Source organism: Macaca fascicularis, chromosome 3 (genome assembly GCF_037993035.2).
Source record: "Macaca fascicularis isolate 582-1 chromosome 3, T2T-MFA8v1.1".
Classification (NCBI taxonomy): Eukaryota; Metazoa; Chordata; class Mammalia; order Primates; family Cercopithecidae; genus Macaca; species Macaca fascicularis.
In genome coordinates, this window is record NC_088377.1 from 139244211 (window position 1) to 139258322 (window position 14112).

The 14112-nt window shown below is 33.6% G+C and overlaps 1 protein-coding gene across 7 annotated transcripts in view; it reads left to right on the forward strand.

Moving 5' to 3' along the window:
• CACNA2D1 (calcium voltage-gated channel auxiliary subunit alpha2delta 1) overlaps positions 1-14112 on the forward strand; it is a 498928-nt gene that overhangs the window by 307499 nt on the left and 177317 nt on the right. For all 7 annotated transcript variants that reach the window (XM_005550361.4, XM_005550362.4, XM_005550363.4 and 4 more), the window contains exon 5: positions 602-643. In XM_005550361.4, the coding sequence (XP_005550418.1) occupies positions 602-643 (42 nt within the window). The remainder of the gene's footprint in view (positions 1-601; positions 644-14112) is intronic.

The following is a 14112-nucleotide window of genomic DNA, read 5'->3' on the forward strand; positions in this document are numbered from 1 at the left end:
TCCATATATATTTACTCTTGCTAGAAAACCAATGCTAATTCACCACTTTGCTAGAATATGCGAGTGTTAGTGTGAGACGATGTGGTATTTTTTACTATCTGAATTCCCAGGTGCTCATCATTTTTTATCTGACTCTCATGAGTAAATTTCTGCCAATATTGTATAGATGCACATTTCCACAAGAATCATTGCAACACTCTATGTGTGTATATGTATATAAAAATCATGGCTTCAACAAAGTATTAAGACATGTATCTTACATGCTTCTTGAATTATCCTGTTCATTGTGTATTAATATATTGGTGTATATATGTGTTCGTGTATAATTTATTTTACTTACGAATTTTTCACTTATTTTTTCTTGACAAATGGGTCTCAGACGTACACTGGAATCTTTTTCCCAATGCAAGATGTAACATCACTGATAAACTGTTTTAATATGTTCTTAGAAAAATAGTGGCTAATCTTTATGGATCATTGTGGAATATATCGTGAAAGACAGATTACAAGGAGTTTATTTTAAATATGCACAAAATGTATTCAATATTTGATACAGTATTGTTTTTATTAAAATCAATAAAGCATTCTCTTTTTTTTGTAGAGCAATGAAGTTGTCTACTACAATGCAAAGGATGATCTCGATGTAAGTATTAAATATTTTACATTAAATTCCAAGAAAATTAATTATAGTAAAATGATTGGTCTTATAGAATAAATTGAGGTAGCAGGTTTAGTTTTTAAGACAATGTTAGATTGCATGAGCAAAATACTGGTTAGATACAAGATAATGAAGAACTTTTGTGATTTTTAACAACTTATTCTTGACATCTTCCTAAGTAAAAATTCCTTGTGTGTCTCTGGATCTGAACCCTCACTGCACTGTTTCCAGACCACAGTCCACTGTACCAACTGTGATACTCTGGACTCCATTAGCAATACTGAAAATAGCTATCAAATCCCATCTATCTATGTATCCTGGCTCCTGTCACCAGGGTTACCACGCCTATCTGCTTTGACTTGAACTTTGCACACCAGGGATAACCATTTACTTCAACTGCAATATGAATGACACCCCAGAAGCTGTGCAACAACCTGCCTTGCTTGTACAGTCTGAAACAAAGTAGTTGCTCTATATGACTTTTTAAATTAATGACTCTAATGTGCATATTTAAATGACTTGAAACATGGATTATTTTAGTGCTAATCAGTTACTTCTAATATTGCTACATTTGGATAGACATTGAGGACATGTTTTATTACTTAGTTATGGTGAAAATGTTTTCAAAGTTATCTAATAAAAGTTACACTTAATTTTTTAAAATTCTTGTGTTTGACTCTTAAATCAAAAAATGCCTATGTACACTTATTTTTTAAGACAAAATATTTGTTAAGGTCATCCTATATTTTAGTTATTTTAAGAGCTTGGGGTATTTTAGTAAACATAGCAAACAAATATAATAAAAGTGTTGCATGTGTTTCACACATTTCTCATCCGAATCCAAATAATTGTATTTATATACTATTATATGGTATTTTCTTCCAGCTATTTAAAAGAAGAAAATGAAAAAAATATATAAAACAAGTCTATCTGGTCTTCAAAAAATGAGAAAACATGTAATGGCTTGATAATGTCACAGTTTCCCAAATTATAACAAATTATACCACCACCATCTCAAACCATACTACTAACCACTTTACACAACATACTTTACTTAGTTCCTACAACAATACTGTGAATGAAGAAGGTTTTATTTTCTCCAATTTATAGTTGAAGAGCTAAGAGTGTTGTGAAAAGTATTTTTTTTTCCCTCTGGACATAGGTGGTATTCCAGTGACATCTTTCCTCTTATCATGATTGTATATATTATTTTAATGATGTAGGAGGCTTATAAAGTACAAACTGTCAACTAAAACAAAATGTTTTAATGGTTTATTGATATCAAAATAAATACCATTTTTGAAGAGATGTTTAGTTTCACCATTATAACTAGCACTTGATATTTTTAAACTTATTTAAAAATATACACAAAATCTTCGTCAACCTTCCTGGTACATAAATTGCAACATTTATTTAAATATTTAATTTGTAAAGCAATGACAAAGACTTATAATAAAGTGAATGGCATTGACATGCATTCCTCCAATTAAGGATTGCATAAAGATACTGAAACCAATACTTCAAATACGTATTTTTTTCTCTAAACTAATTAAGTTACATTTATATGTCAAACAGTTTTATTTAGGTTTGCTCATTATTTAGAAAATAATTTTTATTTTACATTGAAAGTGGTCATTTTCCTTTGTTCAAGATTTTAACAATTATATGTAAAATGTCAATATGACTTTGTAGTAACTATCACTGCAGTTTCAATCAATGCTTCAAAGTTGCCCATTTGAGCATATATGTCCACTACAAGTGGAAAAGTGCACGTGTTACTATTTGTAATACTTGAGTTGTTCTAATATGGTTACATAGTTTGCCTTCACTGATGTTCATTGAAATATTAAAATCAAACTCTCTTGAGAGAGAAAAAAATGTGTAAGTGAACTTATTAAACTTGCCCTGTTTTTTCCATTTTCTCATCTAAAAAAAATAGTATCTAATACTACCGTGGGTTATATATTTATGCTTATGAAAAGGATTCTGTCTCTCTTTTCTGCCATGAGGTGAAATTTAGCAAATTAAATCAAAGCCGCATAAATAGTAAAATGTGCACATTTAAATTTAAAACTTAAAAAAGTGATGGTCAGCATTTGGAGAAAACTCAGTTTCTTTATATACAAACAATAACATTATCAGAATAATTCGCAAAAAGTGTTGTTTCGTGCAAAGTGAACTACAATAGGAATCAGAATAATTCATGCCCTAATCCAGCCCTAAAATTATAGTCACCCTAGGGCTATCAAAATTTGAACTGTTATTCTCTCATCTAAGACATGATACAGATGAATAGGTGATCCATAAAGTTCATTTCAGTTCTGGATATTCTTAGATTCTAATGAAAATATATACTTATATATAAAGAATATACTTAAATGGATAAAGAATATGATCACATTATAGAATGTAATAGTCAAAAGGAGGGAAGAAAATGACATTCATTACTCTTACCCTACTATAAGCATGTTGTTTTTTTGGTACATTTTTAAGATTTTCTCATGAACATATATGTTTTTTTATTTGCATGATTCTTTTTGTTGTTGTTGTTGTTTTGTTTTTTGTTTGTTTGTTTTTTGAGACAGTCTCACTCTGTCGCCCAGCCTGGAGTACAGTGGCGTGATCTCGGCTCACTGCAAGCTCCGCCTCCCAGGTTCACCCCATTGTCCTGCCTCAGTCTCCCAGGTGGCTGGGACTACAGGCGCCCGCCACCACACCCAGCTAATTTTTTGTATTTTTAGTAGAGACGGGGTTTCACCGTGTTAGCCAGGATGTTCTCGATTTCCTGACGTCGGGATCTGCCCACCTCAGCCTCCCAAAGTGCTGGGATTACAGGCATGAGCCACCGCAGCCAGCCCTGCATGATTCTTTAAGTACACAAGTTATTAAGTGGCATAATCATTTTTTATCTTGTGAAATAGTTGGATCATTCTTTTGAGTTGATATAACACGATTCAATTAACCCCACTTCTATCTTGGAGGTTAATTTTCCTGTGTGAGTATTCACATGAATATCAATACATCTTTACACATAAACATTTTTCTTCAACGTTTTAAACTTATTTTTAGGATAGATTCCCAAAAGTGGGAATTTTTGACATTTTAATGAATTTTGATACATAGTGTAATGTCACTTACAAAAAGGACTGGACCAAGTTCTACTACCATTAATGTACAGAGACATTATTTCCTCATAGGCTGCTGAGCATTATATTAAAAGATAATCTAACACATTGAAATAGTTTTTCACTGTTTTGATTACTTATCTTCCAGTATTCAGATTTTGCCCCCAACATGGGAAGCCCACGTTTTTTCAGGCTCATTGACTTGTAAAAGTTTCTGAGCCAAAGTGAGGTTGTTTACATATCTGTGAAATCTGTACATTAATGTGCATTTCTTAATACTGGGTAAAATATTATTTTACACAAACAAATCTGAATATTGCTGATATATGTAAGCACTATGTAAATATTTATTGCATTTGGCCATATTTATGGCTGTCATTGCTCACGTAAAGCAAGAATATAATTTGTTAAGAGAAAGCATGGAAGGAATTACATGAGGAAATATAATTTTACTTGTAGAAGGCTTTATAAAATAAAAATACCAATAAATTATCATGTCAAATCAACCTGAATGTGAAATACAAAGTTAATCCTTGTGACATAATTCAGTTTTCGGTATTTGGAATATTTCATGTGAATTTTTCTCAGAATTTGTAAGAACTATATGATAATTTATTGTATACTAAAAATTTTTCATTGGACAAGCTCAAAGTGCTTTAGAATATATTGCTAATGCTCTTATAAGATCTTAAACATTGAATCAAAATGAATTATGTTGTATTTATTAGTATATCAGTTAGTCTGTCTGAGAGATAACTAAAGTAAAAATGGCCAAAATTAGACAGAAGTTGATTCCTCTCTAGGAACGTTCTGGATACATTGGCTAATATGGCAACTCCCTGTCTTTCCAGGCTTCCAGGTTCTTCTCCCCTATTCTCTACTTTCCACATTGTAGCTGCTCCATGTTGTGCTCCAAGATCGATGTTCCAATATCCATGATTCTTTTGATGTTCTAGATTAGAGGAGAGAGGCAAGTGACATGGGAGCCACACCCTTTGCCTTTAGGGGCATGTCTCAGAGTTTGCATACATCACTTCTATCTGTGCCCATTGTCAACAACTTAGTGACCAGCCTCGAATGGTTGCAAGAGGATATGGAGTACTTTTTTCTCCCAACCCTTGACCCATGTGTATATACCCAACTAACACGTAGAGTTATATTACTAAAGAGAGAAGGGAGAGGATAGTAGTTGAGAAGAAGGTCATTAATTAGCAGTTTCTGCACATATCTTGAATTTGTTCTTCTTGACATGTTAAAGTTAGTGCAAACACTCCACTCATTCATCTGAGTGACTGTTATCTTTTAAATATAATCAAACCCTTTGTGGGAGATAATTCTTTTATAGTAAAATGAATATAAAATTAGGTTCTGTACTGAGATTTTTCTAATATCTTCTAATGTATTTTGATAACTAATGATCAAATTGTTTTCTGCAATAGAAATATTTACTATCTTACAGTGAAAGTTAAGAACTGTAAGTACATGTTGCACTTTGATATTCTAGTTAATGATTTTCAGTGTTTACATTTTTTTAAAAAGATTGTTACCTATCTCATGAAGTTAAACTCCTACGGATGATGAAATTTATTCACCCTCACCAAAAGTTTTGCAATAGGGGGTAGATTTAATTGGATCTTTTATTTACAACTTTATATATGCATTGCTTGGTATTTTATATACTAGGTGTTTACAAATCATAATGTCATCACATTGTTTTTGTTTGAATTTGGCTACTATCACTGTTCTTGGCTCTCACTTTTCTACATACTAGTTTAGCTATGTATTTTTATTGTTCAAATTCTACAATGTCATATTCCTCATTAAAAATGTGTCATTTGAGAGTATAAAATGTAATTTTACAATCTCATATATCTACATCAACTATCTAATAAAACAATGTGGCTAATTGGCATACTAACTGCTGAGATAACATTATTAATAAATTTAATCCTCAGTATGTTTCAATGGGGATTAATATCTGAGGGCTGTTGAAATAAATTATGGAGAAATTAAATTTACCCAAGTTTATTTGTATAAAGAATGATTCGTGAATCAAGCAGTAATCAAAACTAGGAGAGAGCCCCACCCAGGCAGTATTTATAGACAGACAAAGGAAGTGATGTACAGAAACAGCTTGATTGGTTATAGCTGGACATTTACCTTACTTGGGCATGATGTAGCATTTGCCCTCTGTGGATATAATCTGATCACTGGGCAGCCTGTGATTGGCTGAAACTCAGCTGCTATGATTAGCTGAAGCTCAGCTATTAGTTACAAGAATATACTTTAAAAGTAGGTTGCAGTTTGTTAACATACTAAGTTAGGTTGCAGTTCACTACATAGAAATTCAAAATATAAAATAAATACATAAATATATATGTATACTTATATAAAAATATATATGTATAATATGCATATATGCATAATGTATAAAAATATACATATATAATATGTATATAGAAATACAAAATACAAAATAACATTATAACCCTAGAACAAATTTAACTTAAAAGAGCTGGCTGGGCGCGGTGGCTCACATCTGTAATCCCAGCACTTTTGGGAGGCTGAGGTGGGCAGATCATGAGGTCAGGAGATTGAGACCATCCTGGCTAACACGGTGAAACCCTGTCTCTACTAAAAAAAAAAATTAAAAAAAAAATTTTGGCTACTCGGGAGGCTGAGGCAGAAGAGTGTGAACCCAGGAGGCGGAGCTTGCAGTCACGCCACTGCGCTCCAGCCTGGGTAACAGAGCGAGACTCCCTCTCCCCCACGCCCCCCCAAAAACAAAGTGCTAAATAAAGTTTCTATTTTAAATGTTATACCTCCTGGGTATAACTAAAAGATTATAAATGCTGAGGCTCTGGTTATTATTTTTAACTTTTTCACCAGTTCCGCTGGAGATGATTCGTTTTCCAACTCTTACGACTGGTGGATTAGTGATCATTTCCAGTATTTCCTAGTAGTCACATCAATCATTTCCTTTCACTGCTCTAATACAATCATCTAAGTTTAGACATTGGTCTCAAATATGTTCTTAAGAGCTATTGAAATTATCTCATTTTATGATTATAAATTTTAAATATACATTTAATTATGATACATTATTATATACATTTATAAACATTATATTCATATATCTTTTTCCATTGCCAAGATCTTTATCACTTATTACTGACTCTCTTTTTGGTTTTTAATACTCTGCAGAAACTTTACCAGAAACTTTCCTAAGTGGAACATACAATGTTTGGCAGTGAAATGAAAGTTTTTCCTTCTTGAAGGCACAGCCAATCTTTGTGAATTATTATCTTGAGGTCCCTCCTTAAGAGTGTAAGTTCCCAGAGAGCAGCTCTTACACACTTATAGCAGCTGACATGACTCTTACAATATCGCGTACACATTGTAATCACTCAAACTTTCTTTCCCAGTAAATCTAAGTTATTTCACACAACTGTAAAAGGAATGTTCTTAAGTATAGTTTAAGAACACGTCATAATCATATTCCAGACTTACTTCCCCATTTTTGTTCCCCATACTTTCTATTTTTTTTTCATACTTTCATTTTTAGACCCTTTCCCTGCTACCCCCAACCTTAGCCCAGACCTGTGTAGGTCTATAATCTAGAGGATTGACAATGAAATACATACCTTGAAGAAAATGCTTGCCCTACTGTTGACCAGTGACGGGACCACATGTTTTATATCATTGTCACTTCCGTAGTTACAAATATGACAGCACGTACTTGGGGAAAAAAAAATCTGTACCATCAGACTACTTCCCAGTCTTGAGACTAGATAGGCCTTTCTTCATTTAAGACTAATAAAATAAATTCTAGTCAATGGAGAAATCCATGAGAGATTCAGTAACGGTAAAGTAAGTATTAAAGACACAGAGGAAAATTTTTCTCTAAGATAGTATTACTTCAGATGTGTCAGGCAGAAAGACAAACAACATTTAATATATGCTTACTGTCCCCAGAGAAAGGCCCAATCAATGATCTATAAAAAGTAGACTAAAACCATCAAAACGAAAACCACTGAAACAAAATTCTCATTGGAGAAATTAACAAATTTGACAATGTGAATTATTTATCAATAATCCTCAGAATAAGTTTGAGAAGTACTCTTCGAGTGCCGGAAAAGTAAAAAAAAATGTGGGAGCAAAGTTAATAAATATGAAGGTCAGAATTCATAGGTGTATTCATAAGTCCTGTCTTCCCAGAGATCAAGTCAAAGCACATGTATCAGATATAATCATCAAGGATTTAATGGAAGAAAACATTCAGGTCTGCCAAGAAATCTGTATATAATTGTAGATCTGGAAGGCCTGCAGTGATTCAGACAAAGATTTTTAAAAGTCAAGAACATTTATACCAAAAACTTGCTCAAGGATATTCAAGAGGAGATTTCTAGTAGGCTGCTAAGTATTTAGTTTGGTTGCTTAGGAGAGTGGCCTAGAATAGAGTTTTATGTTTAGCTTATGAGGGGAATTTGAAAACAAGTGGCTGAAATTCCCTGAGCAAGTGTGAAGTTACATATATAGCAAGGCCAGATTCATCTACAGATAAATTTTGGCATGCTTATACAAAGTTAAAAACAAAATGAATTTGAATACCTTTGGATATAACATATTCTCCAGCCTGCTGTAATACCAGTACTCGTTAGTGTCTTTCTTTCAGCCTGCTTCACACATCTACACAACATTAAAAAAAAATTACCTTAAGACAGTACAAGATAGACTCCTCAGAACACCAGCATTTAGGGGAATGTGGGGGCAGGGGAGGGGAGTATGGGATATGAGTAGTTAGAGATGAAGTAGTAGCAGCCTTCATAATAGAAGTAAATCATACAGAGAAGGTCATGAGATTAGTACCTGTTGGCATCAGGACGAAATTTGGAATTTCCTGATTTCTACTGTTCTTTTGTGTTTATTAGGCTGGTGTAGCACCAGGTTCACGTTTATATAGAAAGAAGGATACATTCGAGTGTAATCTATTGATTTTGTTCATTATAATGATGATGCATGGCCTCAAAGGTAAAGCAAGTATTTAAAGTTTATCAATGCTTCCTTTAGAGTGAAAGCTTTCTATTAGCTGCATCTGAATTAGTCAGCTTGTGGGGAAGTTTAAGCTCCTCAAGGACTCTGGTATAAGACAATTCCAGAAGGGCATTTTATAGTTATCTACATTCCTCTACTTAGATCAATGCTATTTATATTCACCTTGTGGCTATAAAATAAATACTGACAGCCAGATTTAGTTAAAGCAGTGGCTGAAATTAAGTATAGAATTAATGTCTCCTTACGATTGGATAATATAAAAATTATGGCTCTAAATAGATTTTCCTCTTGAAACTTAAAAACACAGATAGAGGCCAGGTGTGGTGGTGCACACCTGTAATCCCAGCCCTTCAGGAGGCTGAGGCAGGCAGAACCCATGATCTCAGGAGTTTAAGACCAGCCTGGGCAATATGGCAAAACCCCGTCTGTACAAAAAACTACTAAAATTAGCCAGACATGATGGGGTCCACCTGTAGTGCCAGCTACTTGGGAGACTGAGATGGGAGGATTGCTTGAGCCCGGGAGGTCGGGCCTGCAGTGAGCTGATATTGTGCCACTGCACTCCAGCCAGGGTGACAGTGGGACCCTGTCTCAAAAACAAACAAAAAACCTCAGAAAACAAACAAACAAACAAAATATGCAGGTATAACTGGGATAAATTATTGGATGAGCCATGATTCTCATGGAAGGATATAAGGCACATATGGCCTTATTCGATATTTAAGACAATCTTTCCTGTGTCCAGTTAACTTATGCCAGATAATGTTAACATGACTAATCATGTTAGTTGCCTGATCATGATACCATACAATTCTTCCAATCAAATGCTTTACTTAAAAACCCAATTTAAGTAATAACTCTCTCTTTAAGCCTTCCTTGTTTTTTTTTTTTTTTTTTTTTTTTTTTTTTTTTTTTTTTTTCTCTAGTCAGCAAATGGTAGTCCTTCCTATGAGCATTCTAAGCAACTTGTAATGCATTTCTGGCTTTAATGATACAATACCTTATACGATAGAATGTGTGTACAGGATCTGGTCTTCTCTACTAAATTTTTTAGCAATTTGAGGTGGAAATAATATTTAGTTTCTTTTATAGTATACAGTAGTTGCTGAGATAATGCTTGTTAAATTTGTGTATCCATACTATTTTCATAGTGTTTATGAAGATGTGTTCACCTTTTAAAGAGGTGCTGTATTGTAAGCATGGTGGAAATGAAAATGTTAATTTTGCTTCAAGGTTACTGGAAGCAAAATTAAGATAGGAAATAGTAAAGCCAGCTTTTACTATGGATGATATTTCAATTAATGTGTAAGATAGACATTTGCTTCCTTAATTTCATCTAATGGGACTAGATGCAGATGAGAGTGGCAGTGGACACTGTTTCCTCATCTTCTCTCCTTTGTCCCTGGGGACAGCCATCAAGACTAAGAGGAGAGTTAAAACAGACAATGTAGTTTTTCCCATGTCCAAAATAAATTGAAGTTGGAGAATAAGTGGTGGAGTTAGAATATTTGTCTATAATTACAAGTGATGTAAGTGTCAAGATTTTTGGTTCCAAGTATGGACAGATATGATAAGCTAATTTAGCATGAATATTTGTGAAACATGAACTCTGGCTTATGTCCCGTTGCTTGATGCACAGAAAGCCAGTCACTGAGACAAAGAATATTGCCAGGGAAGAAAGCTTTATTTGGGTGTTGCAACTGAGGAGATGGGAGATACGTCTCAAATCTGTCTGCTCAACTGACTAAAATTGGCAGTTTATATAGCGTGAGAGAAATGTAGCTATATGCAGGAAAAACAGGAATTAGGAGGGGGTCTGGTGTCTCATTGTCTGGATGTGGTGATTTGGTGAGTTTCAGTTCCTTGGGAGTCCTGATGGTTGGTTTCCTGAGAAAGGAATTCAGAGAAGATAAACACAAGTTTCAAGCTTTAAGACCAGCTGGGTCAATTTATGTGTTTATTCAAAAACAGTGCAGACATTAGTTCTTTGAGGAAATTTGACAGATTTCACTTTCTTATTCTACATATAATAATAAAAAAGTTGAGTTCTATTTCCAAAGAGCCTACATCATTCAAATGATCATAATGTTTAAATGTAAGATTATTAGGAAAAAGATTTTAAATATATAGAAGGAAATAGTATAATGAATCATGTCATCTATGACTTGCTTAAGTCTTTTAAGATAGAGACATTTTATTTCTAAATACTTCTACATGAAACTCTATTTTTGTTTCTTCTAAATAACAAGACATACATGTACAATTGCTGTATACCTTGTTATACAGTAGAAACAATAGAGTGTGATAGTTGAGATTATATACTGGAGCGCTAGCTAGATTCAAATCTTAGCTCTGCCGTTTCCTATCTGGGTGATATTGGCAAGATCACATAATCTCTCTGCTTTTTGCTTATTTGGTCCCTATAAATGGAGGTGATAGTAATACCAACCTCAGAGTTATTATAAAGATGAAATTAACACATATAAAACATACAGACCATCTCCTGGATCATAGAGAGCAGTCTAGAAATGTTAATTAATGTAATTCTGAAAAACATTAATTATTAATATCATTACTATTTAAGATTAAGTGGAAGTGATCTTAGCATCAAATGGAGCATGTTTGTGTATCCGAATGTGTTAATAATGAAAGGGCATTATATTGAGATATTTTTCATTTTATTGTCATGAATTTAATCTTTGCATTTGTATGAAAACCTTAATATAATGCACGCACAAAATACAAATCAAAGTTGAATGCTCAAAGCACATATTAAAAATGCAAACACACATGGGGAAGACTGTTTTGATATCATTGTAGGTTTTATATATTCAATTTTATTTTTTAATTTTAGAGACAGGGTCTCACTATGTTGTTCAGACTGGCCTCAAACTCCTGCCTCAAGGTATCCTCCCAACTTGGCCTTCTGAGTAGCTGGCACTATGGGCACTTGCCATCATTTCTGGCTCTGTTTATTCAGATTTTAAAGAAAAATTAGATTTTAAAATAAACTGAGAAAAAAAAAAGCTAGCAATGTAACAATTATCTATGAAAATCCAAATTCAAGTTCTCATTAGTTTTGAAATTTATTTGGATTCCTAGTCTAGGTTTCAAAAGACATCTGACCCAATAAGTTATTAAATTCCCTGAAGATTAGTGAAACAAATTCCTCAGAAAACTTGAGTTGTGCCCGCAAACTGTGCTATTTTCTTAATTCCCAGAGTAAGCAAAAAAGAAAGGAGATCATTACAAAGCCTTATTAACCTAATTCGAAGATCTGTCTGACTAAAATTCAAATGAAGTTCCACCTAGAATTCCCCTGTCATTAAATTGAGTTGATTTATTTGCTACATTTTGTTTTATTGATCATGTTCAAAATTTGTCCTGTCTGGGACATTTGGCTAGTCTGCTGAATTCCCTTGCATATTTATGTTGCTATTTATTTTCCTCTTAGCAGAGTCTTGTCTACATTAACATTAATTCCAACATAATCTGCTATCTAAATGTCTTTTTCAATGCCCAGTCTTTAATGATTATATTTTACTTTATAGCCATAAATAAACCTGGTTCTAGAATAAGCTAGTAGGGATATGCATCAAACAGCAATGAAATCTAATTATTAAAGAAAAAGGAAAAATCCGGGTTTCTTTTCTAGCATTTTAAAAAGCTGTCTTATAGTATGTACCCTTTGTTTTACACTCTTAGGTACCAAACAGTGATGAAATCTAATAATTGAAGAAAGAATCAGAGTCTAGGTGTTACCAGTGGAGGGTGTCCAGGTCCTTGGAGTTTTGAACAAAGAATTGGATAAAATGCAGAAAGCAATGAAAGAAAAACATAGATTTATTGAAACAGAAGTATACTCCACAGAGTAGGAACAGGCTTGAGCAAGTGGGTCAAGAGCTCCAGTTATAGAATTTTCTGGAGTTTAAATACCCTCTAGAGGTTTCTGTTGCTTACTTGGTTTACTTTCTGTGTAAATGAAGTAGTGGCCTGCAACCATTCTGATTGGTAGCAGAAAGTGATTAATCAGACGCTGAAGTGAAGTTACACAAGAAGATTTGTCCTGCAATCAGCCTGATTGGCTGCTGGAGGGCACCAGTTAGATGCTGAGGTGAAATTACAAAGTTACACCCCTATGCAAATAAAGACTGTGACCAGTCTGATTGGTTGTGGGAGGGGACCAATCAGAGGTAATTTGCATTTTTCCTCTGCCATGCAGTGGGAAGGGGGTTGAGGGTTTTGCAAAGGAAGTAGTCTCTGATCCCTTTGTTACTTGGGCATGGAAAGTTGGATTTACCTTTTGATTTAGTTCTAGAAAGTCAGCATGAATTGGCCTTAGGTTCCCTGCCTCTAGACCCTATTCTTCTGCCTCATAATTTAAAAAATTATCTTATAGTTTGCAATCTTTATTTCCATTTTTGATGTTGGCCAATTTTGAATCCTTGAATAGGATGGCATAAAGGTAGAATATTAATTACTTTGTATCCATAATTGCTTTGGTTCTTTTTGCTTCTAAAATAAATGGTTTAAATATTTTTGATATGATACATTTGGATTGGGTAATAATAGCTAGCAGATATTATATATACTTTTATATATACTGATTGTATGATATATACTTATATACATATGCTTATTCTATACTGAGTGGTAGCATTTAAAGCATACTACCTAGTATAGAATAAGTATATATAATATATACTAGCCATTACTATAACTTCATGTATCATTTACAATTCACGAGAACCCTTTGTGGTACATATTTTATTTTTCAGGTAAAACAAGTAAAATTTAATGAGCGTAAGCTACTTGTCCAGTGCCACACATTTTGTATTTGTCAGAGTAGGGAAGTGAACGCAGTGCAGTCTGTATGATCCAGAGATGGAACACTGTGTCGCTGTGCTGTGCTGTGCTGTCTGGGCAGCGGGTACCTGTGAGGAAGAAGAGGGCCTCCGAAGGAGCTGTTGTAAATTGAGACTTAGGGGTAAAATTTTGGAGACAGTTTTGATTGAAAATTTGAATTTATTACATCTATCCATTATTTTGTCCGTATTTAATTTTGATGAATTTGGCTTATATTTCATACAACTAATTTTATCATTGACAGTTGTGAGGTTACAGTGTTCCTGCTGTAGGCAAAATATAATGTGTGTGATGTATAAGCTTGTTAAACTTTGAGTCCTAAGTTTCTGCTGTTCTTATCCACTATTCCGAGTGATGTTTACCATGAATATCTTAAAATTAATGTGTGCATCTCTATATGGAATGTAG